This window comes from Arvicanthis niloticus, chromosome 2 (genome assembly GCF_011762505.2).
Source record: "Arvicanthis niloticus isolate mArvNil1 chromosome 2, mArvNil1.pat.X, whole genome shotgun sequence".
NCBI classification, from domain to species: domain Eukaryota; kingdom Metazoa; phylum Chordata; class Mammalia; order Rodentia; family Muridae; genus Arvicanthis; species Arvicanthis niloticus.
In genome coordinates, this window is record NC_047659.1 from 122,882,910 (window position 1) to 122,894,964 (window position 12,055).

At 39.8% G+C, this 12,055-nt stretch overlaps 1 protein-coding gene across 5 annotated transcripts in view; it reads left to right on the top strand.

Annotated features, from left to right (window-relative positions):
• Asxl1 (ASXL transcriptional regulator 1) overlaps window positions 1-12,055 on the top strand; it is a 54,607-nt gene that overhangs the window by 17,648 nt on the left and 24,904 nt on the right. The window contains exon 4 of one of the 5 annotated variants that reach the window (XM_076930011.1): window positions 6,374-6,678. The exons of the other annotated variants lie outside the window; for them this stretch is intronic. Within the exon in view, the coding sequence (XP_076786126.1) occupies window positions 6,374-6,421 (48 nt within the window). The 3' untranslated portion in view covers window positions 6,422-6,678. Of the gene's footprint in view, window positions 1-6,373; window positions 6,679-12,055 lie in introns of those variants that run through there. 5 annotated transcript variants of the gene reach the window in all.

Below are 12,055 nucleotides of genomic sequence, written 5' to 3' on the forward strand. Positions count from 1 at the left end.
GTGTGTGTGTGTGTGTGTGTGTGTGTGTGTGTTTATATACATTGCTGTATATTTTTCCCCCTCCTTTGCTGTTGGGCTAAGCATTCTCAGGTCTGGGAAATTAGTTTATGGTGTTCTTCTGGTGGTTTGATACACATAACATTTACATCCGAAAGGTTTCATATATAAATGTCTAAACTACTCACCTGTTACAGCCCACACCTCTTCTTACCTTACACTGACTGTTCCTTTGATGTCACAGTCTTACTCAGATGTCAGTGGCTCTTGCTTGAGGCTTTGGTGGATAATTAATTGTTTTGTGTTTTTTTTTTTAAATCTCACTTGTCTCTTGCAGAAGCTGGAAAGTGGCTCCTACCTAGATACTTGGTGCTAGAGTGGGAGTATATGTTTCCTCTGTATATTCTCTATATTCAGGTGCATATTCTGTATCTGTTTGCACATGTGATAGCATCTCAGAATTAACATGTACAAAGCTAATGTCATGGTTATTTTTCCCACAGCTGTTTCCATCACTGTCTTGACTATACAGTAATGGAATTTTATCTTTTAAGTGTCCAGTTATAAAACTGATCATGAGAATTTGATGCCTGAAGTGATGCACAGCTTCTCCCTCTGAGGAGCCATGAGGTCACACTGTATTCTTTAGTGTCTGAGTGTTTTCTTTTGTGCATTTGATGGCAGATAGTGAAAGAGAAAGGGTAGGGAAAGAAGTGCCCTTTTTAAAAAATAGCACATAAAATAGTGCATGCAAAAGGCATGGGACTCTAGAACCCCATCTTTGAAGTTGCTCAGATAGAAATCTTGCTTTGGAGTAATTTCACTGCTTGCCCATGTAATCAGCAGTTTTTGCTGCATCTACCTTCAGAAGACAGCATTTTGCATTTTAGCATTCCGGCTGCCTTAGCCCTGGTAATGACCCCCATAGGCTCATATGTTGGAGTGCTTAGTCACCAGGGAGTGAAACTGTTTGGAAGGATTAGGAGGTGAGACCCTCATTGGAGGAGATGTCCCCTGGGGTACATCTTCGAGGTTTAAAAATCCTCCACAAAGCCCAGTCTTTCTTGTTCCCTGTCGCCTGCAGATCAGGATGTAAAGCTCAGCTACTGCTCCAGTGAAAAATTACAGTTAAAGAGTAGCAAGAAAAGTAATTTTATGGATGGAAATCACCACAACATGAACTGTATTAAAGGGTCACAGCATTAGGAAGGTTGAGAACCAATGGTCTAAACTTTTAAAAGTTGTATTATCAGACTACTAGGTTCTTTGAGTCCAAAGGCTAGGACATCATCAGATAACATCTGACTCCTTAGCTGGGTTCCCCTGTTTGCTGTAACCTGACTTTCTGTGGTACCTCCTAGTAGCTTTGGCTCATACAGCTCCATAGCTAGTACAGTTTCATGTAACCATTTTCACAGTGGAACGTGTCTTCTAGGGAAACAGGAATCTGAGTTTCTGGACATAGGCATTCAGACTTAGCTCAAGAGAGAACCGTCTTCTTACCTTTGAGATAAGGACTGTTTTGTTTTGTGGTGTTTGTTTGTTTCTTGCATTGCTGCATCTTTAGGGGAAATTTTTTGTTGTTTTGAGCCAAATCTAAACCTAAAATCTGAAGAGATTTTACAGCATTGTTGGTCAGATCACAACATTCCTCTACTCAAACCATTCCTGTCCTATTTTCTGTTTTCACTCATAGTAAAGGTCAGATTCCCTAATGTCTGGCTTGTAGTACCCTAATTACATCAGCTCACTGTCTCACTGTCCCCTAAATGCCCTGGGCTTCTTGGGGATCCGTGAACATGCTGGTATTCTTCCTCTCAGGGCCTTTTCCCCTGCTCTTTCATCTCAAACATCATCCTTACATCTTAACTTAATTTTCTTTCATATATTATATCCTGACCAGTTTCTTCTCCTTCCTCTCTTTGTCCTTCCTTCCCCATTAATCCTCCTAGGTATTCATCACAATCTGACTGTATGTTATGCATAGATCTCCTTTGATTAGAGTATAAACATATATAAGGGAATGTCTTAGTCATTATTCTATTGCAGTGAAGAGATCAAGACAATCTTGTAAGAGAGGAAACTTTTAATTGGGGGCTTGCTTACAGTTTCAGAGGTTTTAGTTCATTATCACTATGTCAGGGAGCATGGTGGCAGGCACTTGAGTGGTACCTGAGAGCTTTATATCTTTCTTGATCCCTAGACAGACCCAACTTGGCATGACCCAACTTGGCATGGGCTTTTGAAACCTCAAAGTCTTAGGTCAGGCCTGGTGGGGCATGCAGGAGGCAAAGGCAAGTGGATCTCTAGGAGTTTGAGGCTAGCCTGGTCTACATAGTAAGTTCTAGGATAGCCAGAGCAAATAGTAAAACCCTGTCTCAAAAGAAAAAGAAACCTCAAAGCCTCCCCACTAGTGACACACTTTCTCCAACAAGTCCACACCTGTTTGAACAAGGCCATACTTCATAGTCCTTCTAATCCTTTCAGACTGTTCCTGTTGACAGCATTTAAATAGATGAGCCTATGGGGGCCATTTTAACTCAAACCACCACAGGGAGGGATTTGTAATTTAGTCTATTGTATCCTTCTAGACTCTAGGGAAAAGTAGATACTCAGGAATTATTTGTGAGTAAATGAATCCGTTTGTTTTCTTTAATTTGGTAATAACTGAATGCTGAAGCATCCTTGGCTTTCCTAGACTAACTTCAATATGGTTTTCTTTTTATGAATCTATGGCTAGGTTTATAATTTATTATGGATTTTGTATCTGAATTTGTAAATTCATATAGATATCTGTGATACTCTAATTTGAAACTTTGTACAGTTTTGATGGTGTCCCCTTCTTGATTTTGTGCAGAGGTATCTTTACGATATTCTTTATGATAGAAATGTTTGTAGGACCTATTGGACCTGGTGTTTTGTTTACAGCTGAGTCTTGCAGTATATCATAGCCCAGGCTGGCTTTAAACACGTATCCTCCTAGCTTAGTGTCCACTGTTGGGATTTGAGGTAGGAGCCGCCATGAACAATAGTACACGGTGTACTTTTATTGTGAGAAAGTTACTTTTACTCTTCTTGCAAAATTGTAACTTAAAGTATATACAAAGCCTGTGTCTTTAAAAAGAAAGGGCAGATGGGGGAAACACCTTTGAGTCTAGATTCTACACATACCGACAGCTATCCCAAGCATCGATTCCTTGGAGTCCACTCCTTTCCTTCCCTGATTCACATTATAACTGTTCAGATTGCTTTTATAACAGGACCTGGTCCCTTGTGTCTCAGGCTGGCCTTGATACTGCTGTGCAGCTAAGGGTGACCTTGTCCTCCTGACCATCCTGATTGTAGGATTATAGATGCAGGGTAAGAGTTGAACCCAGTTGAATGCACTGTAGACAGGTAGATAAGCTCTCTGCCAACTATATTTTTTTTTTGTTGTTTTTATTTATAGGTCCACTCACATTTGTGAATTACTGATGCATAAACCTAAGTATGTTCTTCAGGGTTCCTTGTTTTTAAAAAATATTTCTGTCATACTGTCTTTGTTTCTTCTGACTTGTTTTGTCATTTCTGAGCTTGATCTGTATTGTTTAATTGGAATACTTTATACTTTATAGTGTATACTGTCTTGTGTGACTCATGGTTGATCTGTTGTACACTCATTTGGCTGTTTATAGTTGTAGTTTTGGCAAACTGTTGGCACTGAATGCATGTCTCTCTGTACAGGTGTGTATTGGCTTCTCCATGGTGTCTTTGTTTCCAAAGTAAGACCAAGTGGTCACTATTGTTCTTGACTGTGAAAGCTAAGTAGTCCAGCCTGGTTTCCAAAGCAGCTGTATGAATGTACTCTCTCCCTAGCAGTGGGTTAAGAATGCCTCTTGCTCTGCAGTTTGAATATTAAGGATTTGAATACACTGGTTTTCCTTCCATTCTTATATTGATATAATTAGTGTACAGTGAAATTAACTCTTTTCAGTGTACAGGTATTCAGATCTGAGGTGTACAGATCTGAGGTGTGTTTTTAAAATTCATTTGATTATCTTTGTATTTTAGTATAGTTTAAATATGTTGTTACAGGGTTGAATAGAGTTGTTCTAACAAGTATTGATGTTGCATGCTTGTCTTTCCCCCTTTAAAGCTATTATAGTAAAGTTCCCCCCATTCAGTGTAGAATCTTATGCTGTCACAAGCAAATGCAGCAACATAACTACTACCTTAGTTTATAGAGCAGCCCCTTGTCCTATAGTAACTACCAGTTCATAGTTTGCCCATGCATTGGTGCTTTTAAATGGAATCATGCATTCTGTAATCTTTTGATCCCCTGGTTACAGATGGTTGGTTTTAAGTCACCATGTGGCTGCAAGGAACTGAACCTGGGTTGACAAGTTTTATTTTTCCCACATTTTCAGACAGGTTTCTTTGTATAGCCTTGGCTGTCCTAGAACTAGTTACTTAGACCAGGCTAGCCAGTTCACCTCTGTCCTCCAAGTTCTGGGATTAAAGGTATACACTACAACCTCCCAGCTCGAAGCAAGTGTTCTTAACCACAGAACCATCTCTCCAGACACACACACACACACACACACACACACACACCTTTAAGTTAATGTGTATGCATGTGTGTCTTTGTATACAAGAGTATCAGTACCCTTGGAGGTCAGAGGCATTGAATTCCCTTGGAGTTGGAGATAGAGGTGCTTGTGAGCTCCCCAACATGGGTGCTGGGAATAGAACCAAGTTCTCTGGGAGAGCAGAAAGCAAGGTTTAACCACTGAGCCATCTCTCTAGCTCTTGAATGCTTAATTTTTTTCTACCTTTATTTTTATTTTTATGGCTGTTTTACCTGTGTCATTTTACATGCAGTAACTTTAGAAGCCAGCAGAGGGCATTGGAATCACCACTACTGTCCCCCAACCCCAAGTTATAAATGGCTGTCAGTTGCCATACAGGTTCTTGGAATTGAACATGGGTCCTCTAGAAGAGCAGCCAGTACTCTTAACAATTGAGCCTTGCCTCTGGGCTTTAATGTAATTGTTATGAGTTAAAACCTACCCTGTTTATCTGTTTCCTAGGTAATATGTTCTCTTGTCACGGTTAGCTTATGAATTGTAGTTCTACATTTCTCAGAGCTTGCCTGATATTGTGTGAAGTTACTGAACAAAAAACTGTGCCTTATGTTATTTCATGTAAAATGCAAGATCCATGTAATACTCTTCCATTTAACTCCTTTATAGTTTTTTTTGTGTGTGTGTTTATTCATGTATACAAGCATGTTATAGCATGCACATTTAGGTTAGTGGACAACTTGCAGGAGTTGGTTCTTTTCTACCATGTAGGTCTTGGAACTCAGGTTTGCAAGCTAGGTGGCGAGTACTTTAATCTACTGAGCCATCTCCCTAGCCAAGATACTTTTAACTAAATAAGAAAATTCTAAGTTGAACTTTTTTTCGTTTGAGCGTTTCAAAGATATTAATTGCTTATCTCCTGATTTGCATGGTTTCTGATAGGAATCTGTGGTGAATATTATAGTTGTTCTGTTATAGTGGTAAGATTTTTTTCATTTTAAAAAATGTAATCATTATTACTGTGTATATAAGAAAGGAAGGGGTGTGTGTATGTGGGTGGGTGCACCATTATATACATGAATGCCAGGTGACAACTTTGTGGAGTCAGATGTTTTGAATGTGTTCAAGGTTTTTTTGTTTGTTTGTTTGTTTGTTTTAACACTGTGGCTATTTTCTGTCTTTCAGTACTAAAGTTTTCTATGTATTTATCAACCAAACCCCAGGTTTGGTCCCCAGAATTATAAGAAAATAAGAGATTCCTCATAACTCAGTGAAAATACTTGTGTATGACCCAGTGATCATATTAGCAAGCACCAGACCCTTGCTTTAATCTCTAATACTGAGGGGAGACTTGTTAGTACTTGAGTTGAAACACTGCCAATCTCAGTAGATTCCCTCTGCTGGTTGTAGTCCATTTGCTCTTTCTCCGTTGACTTTGTTTTGTTTTTGTGAACATCTTTTAGAGATCTCGTGGAGTGCAAACTACTTGATGTGTGTGTGTGTGTGTGTGTGTGTGTGTGTGTGTGTGTGTGTATGTATATGTGTATATATATGTATGTATATGTGTATATATGTATTTATGTATATATGAGTGTTTTGTACGTATGTTTGTACACCATGAAGGTGTAAAATCTCATGGAACTTTGTCGATCTGGACTTCAGATGGTTTTGAGCTATCATGTTAGTGCTGGGGCCAACTTAGATCCTTTAGAAGAGCAACAAGCCTTCTAACAGCTGAATGTGTAATAGTTTGTAGTTGACTATGAAAGTTGTCTAATTGTTACTTACAGCCATTTTGGGGGGGGGGGGTGCAGGGTCTCTTTATAGCTCTGCCTATCCTGGAACTGTGTGGATCAAGATGATATATATATCATGTATGTGGGTATACTGTCACTGTCTCAGACACACCAGAAGAAGGCATCGGATCCCATTACAGATGGCTGTGAACCACCATGTGGTTGCTGGGAATTGAACTCAGGACCTCTGGAAGAGCAGTAGGTGCTCTTAACCACTGAGCCATCTCTCCAGCCCCCTTAGAGCAGTTTTCAATGTTTGCTTTCAACATTTTTGTTTTTGGTGCTGTGAAGTTTGTAGTGTGTGTTTGAATAAATTACTCTTGGGAGACCCACACGTTTGAATTGTGGCTACTTGTTCTAAGGATCATATTTCACCATGTCAGACCTTCCCATTCTGTCTTCCATACTTCTTATGATGGTTAATCTTTATTGTCAACTTGACTGGATTTACAATCATCTAGGAGATACACCTCTGGCTGTGCTGAGTGAGTTTCTAGAGATAGCTAAAGAGAGATGACCTTGCATGTGATATGCATGGCACCATGCTATAGGCTGGGGCCCTGAACTGAGTAGGAAGAGAAAAGAGAGCAGTCGAGTGTCATCTTTGTGTTCTCTCTCTGCTCCCTGATTTGCCCAAGTGTGTGCGAGCCCCACTACTGTTCTTGTCCACCCTGAGACTAGACTTTGAGAACAGGAGCCAGAGTACATTTAAAACTTTCATGTCAGGCATGCTAACTTAATAAATACACCTTTCTCCTAATGCTATCTGCATCATCTTACCCTTGTTCTCTGTGTCTTCTTCTCCCCTTCAGCATGATACAGAACTCTTGATCTTCCTGTATCTGTATCCAGAGTGTTATCATTGGCAGAGATCATCATGCCCAGCCTTTTTATTGCTTTTTTTTTTTTTTTTTCCCACTTTGTGTTTTTTAGCAGGGCCTTTGGTAGCTCTAGCTGGTCTAAACTTGCTAGATAGCCAAGAATGCCCTTGAGCTTCTACTCAAGTGCTAGGATTTACAGGCAGGGCAACTACTATGTTCAACCTGTTCTTTTTGTGTTACAGTTTGTGAGTTTGTTTTTTTTGTTTTTTTTTTTAAAGAATTGTTTGTATATTTGTATGTTTGTGGCAGTGTCTCACTGTTTCTCTGGTTTGTTTTATGCTGACTAGGTTAGCCTCAAACTTCCCATACCTTCAGAGTGTTGGGATTACAGGTCTGTACTACCATTCCCCATTTTCTATGATGTTGGGGCTCACACCCAGGGTACTGTGCATTTTAGGCAAACACTTATCAGTTGAATTGCATCTGTAATCTTGGGGTTTATTTTTCTGAGTGAAAGTTTTTCACTAGGATAGTGGTTTAAGTTTCAATTGAGCCTGTCTGGTTTGTTTGTCCTCTAGCTGCCTTTGAGCTAGGCTCTTATGTCGTCTTCCTGAACTACTTAGGTAGAGTGACCTTAGTTAGAATCCATACTTTTGAAATGGAAGTTTAGTTTTTGAGGTGATTCTTTGAACCCTGACTTCTAACAACTTTTTTGTAGGCTGTAGATTGTAGATTGGCATTTTTTTTTCTTTTTTTCCTGTGTAGTTATGGGGCTGTTAGTTTTTTGTTTTGAGAGAAAGAGAATATGAATGAATATGAATGAGATATGTATATGTGTGTTTTACTAGTATGTATCTCTATACTTGGTGCCCAGGAAGAGTTTCAGACCTTTTCAGACCAGAGTTACAGACAGTTGTGAGACACCGTGTGGGTGCTGGGAATTGAACTTGGATTCTGGAAGTGTGGCCCTAGAGACTTCTTATACACATCTAATTCATTTCATATTGTCTCATTATCTGTTGGCATTAGGCTTCCTCTTCACCTCCTGAATCCTCTGGCTCTTAACAGCTCTTTGAGATATTTGTCTTTGGGTAGTTTGTTTTGTTTTGTTTTTGTTTGTTTGTTTTCGTTACAGATGGTTGTGAGCCACCATGTGGTTGCTGGGAATTGAACTCAGGACCTCTGGAAGAGCAGTCAGTGCTCTTAACCACTGAGCCATCTCTCCAGTCCCAGCTTCTTTGTTTTTAACATCAAAGAATTTTCCCTTGCTTTTGGGCCTGCCCTTGTTTTCTATGTGTTTGGGACATAGGAGCTTTATGCCTGGCCTTTCTGCTATATTCAGTGGATGTTCTGTTCCACATTTGCTCATGTTGTGTAAAACTGGTTTAACTTGCTGAGGCAGGAAAGTTTCTTACCTGGTCCCACGTGGCCTTGGTGAGGATAGATTGACAGCCAGACATGGACCTCCATGAGTGATATATAATTTCTCAACTATACAAAAAAATAAGGATGCAATTTGAATTATATGTGGGGCTTCATGAATCTAAAGGAACAAAGGCAGCTGCATTAATGAGTTGGCTTGTCAGAAAGATACAGAGACTGGCAGATACAAAGGCAGACAGATTCTAGAGTTCAAGGTCAGCCTGAGAAAGCAAGGATAGACCCAGGTATGGTAGAAATGGTAATTTCAGGACAGGGTACCAACCACCTAGCTTAGCATCTGCGTGTAAAGGGGCAGGCAGATCTCTGAATTCTTTTGCAATACAGTGCTTGCTTTCTCCTAAGAATTAAGGGGTTGGAGTCATGGGATGCTGATTCATAGGATAATAAAAAAGAAATCTGATGCAAATGACTGGATTGATATATGTAAAATAATAGACTAGGTTTATAATCTGCAGGGGATGAGCTATCCAGAGAAAGTTTTTAGAACACCAAGAAAGAACTGCTTGGAGAACTCTCGTGTGCAGAAAATCGAGAGCTGTCTGGAGATCTCCAGAGAGAGCACATCAGAGAGAAACAAAGCAGGCTGGGAGCTGTCTCCAGCAGAACATAGGTCCACCTTGGACCCACAATTTGGCTTCAAGTCATTTGTTTCACCACTCCCAGACACCCCTTCCTCAGAACCCCTCTCCAAGCCAAGGCTGGTCTTTGGCAGTTTCTGAGTTATATTAGGGTCATGAGCTGTAGGTGGCAGCATATTGCATGTAATGCTACATCAATGGTATCACTTAGTCATATGTGTTTGTAAGGTTTCTCTCACTATAGTGAAATACTCAACCTACAAAGACAAAATGCTATGACTTAGCAGGTAATGTATGAGAATCCAGGAATTTATTGACAAGACAGCATGGCATGTGTACAAATGTTTAATGATCATGGGAGATAAGTGTGGTGATAAGTGCAACTCAGTGCTGAGTTGGGCCAGCATTGGTTATCCCCATTCATTGGGCCTATGATGAGGCACATCTTTGCATTTGGGCAGAGCAAAACCACTTAGTTCATGTCTTGTATACAAAAGAAATACAATGTGGCTTCCACAGTCTCCAGAGCATGCCTTCAGTGTTCTCAAACCTCATACTAGAACATATTTTTGTTTCCTTCCCAATAGCACCAACATATATGTCTGCTTTGTCTACTTGATTCAAATTAAGGTATCCTCCAATTTCCCACCCCATTTTTTTTTCAGGGTCTTGCTAAAGCTGGTCTTAAATTGTGGTTCCTCTATTTCAGCCTTCTACATGCTGAAATTACTATGCCCACTTTCATCCTAATTTTTGGTGAAAATTTCACAAATTATACTGTTTATGGTTTTTTTAAAAGTTATATCTACTTATTTATTAGTATTGTCACATGTGATATCCAGGACAATTTATGAAAATCAGTTTTTTCCTTCTATCCTGTGGGTTTGAGATTGAACTTGGGTCCTCAGGCTTAGCAGCAGGCCAGCACAACAGAATGGTTGAGCAGTGGTGGTGCACACCTTTAATCCCAGCAGAGGCAGGCAGATCCCTTGAGTTTGAGGACAGCCAGGGATACCCAGAGGAACCCTGTCTCAAAAAAAAAAAAAGTCAGAATGACGCTATATGAATTTACTTGTTTCTAAACCTTAATCTATAAAATGGTTATTATAGCTAGTAGTTAACTGAGCTGTTATGGAATTGAACTCAGCTTTTCATGTGATGTCCCTTTATAAAAAGACATTCAATTTGGAAATAGTTCTACACTTAAAAGCAAAAAAGGCATCTATACATTAAATGGTACAAAACAGAGTCTGTATGTAGCTTTCTGGTATCCTTTTCTTTCTGCCAGACGACTTTTTATTTTGTCATAGCATAGATCTATAGGTATATTTTTAAGCTTTGGGTATTTCAAAAATGTTTTCCCTTATAGGCTATCTTTGCTTGATAGAGAATTTTTATGTGGTATGGACTTTTTTTTTTAAAGACTTTGTACCATGGCTTCCATGATCTCTGATGAGAAATCTTGTTTTAATTTTTTTCAATTCCTAACATATCTTTTTGGCTTTCCTGATTAATTTTAAGATTAAAAAAAAAAAAAAATGGCTCAGCATTGAAGAGCACTTGCTGCTCTTATGGGGCTCAGGTTGAGTTCCAGTGCCACATGATGGCTCATCACCTGTGACTCCAGTTCCAGACTTGACACCCTCTTATCCTCGGTGGGCACCAGGTATATGAACATGGGGTGCAGATAACATATTCATACACATAACATTACAGAATTTTAAAGAATGTATGCACATTTACATAGGCAGATTGCTTGTTGTTGGTACATGTATGCCACTTTATATGTTGTAGGTTAGAGACAGCTTGAGGGACTTGGTTCTCTCCATCTCATGAGTTTCAGGATGGAACTCAGAACTCAGGCTGCTGTGCTCAGTGGCAGATACTTTTTATGGAAGCTCAGCTATTCTGCTCCACCCACAAGATTTTCTTAATTGTTTTTACAATCGCTTGTGATGCAGCTTAGCATAGTTTGCTTCCTATTTCTTGCTCTAGATTTTGTTTCCCTCCCTGAATGACATTGGTTAATTCTTAAGATTCTGTATCCACTCCTGCTCCATTTGAGACTGAATTACATATATGTTGGCTGTTTGAAATTGTCCCACAACTCCATGATCTGCTATAATTTTGTTTTACACTTTTTTCTATTTTTGGGATGTTCCTACTGATACATTTTTACCAGTAGTGTTAAACCTGTTAACTCCATCCAGGTATATTTTCCTACTTTGCCCAAAGGTATTTAGGTATACTTGTGTGCCTGTAGAAGCCAAAGAAGGATTTTGGGTTTCTTTCCTCTGGTGCCATCCTCAACCCCTGACCCCAAATCCCTGGAGCACAAGTGAAACTTGCCTGGCTGGCCAGTGAGTCCCGGGGGTGGGGTGGGGGGAGATTGCCTCTCTTCATGTCCCCAGGACTGAGGTCTTAACTGCATGCCACCTTGCCTAGGTTTATTGTTTGTTTGATTTTGAGACAAGTTCTCAATCACTCTTTATCTTTTGCTGGCCTGGAAGTCTACATGTAGATAAATCAGGCTGACCCTATAACTCACAGAGACCTGTCTTTAGTTTCAGAGTTTAAAGGCATGTCCTGGAACTGGAGGCATAGTTGGGTGTTTGTTTGTCTCTTTTAACTTGTTTCCTTGTAATAGAATTCAGAACTTTACTGACTGTGCTGTCCCCAAATCCCTAGTTTAAAACAAAACAAAACCAAGTTTTTCCCCTAGCGATTCAGTTTATTGCTTACCTGTCTCTGTTTAATGGGACAATGATGAACACCTGAAATACAGTTATGGTGGTACTGTTTCCTCCTTTCCTCCCACCTTACTTTTTTTTGGCACCAGGGGTAGTATAGGTGGGTGG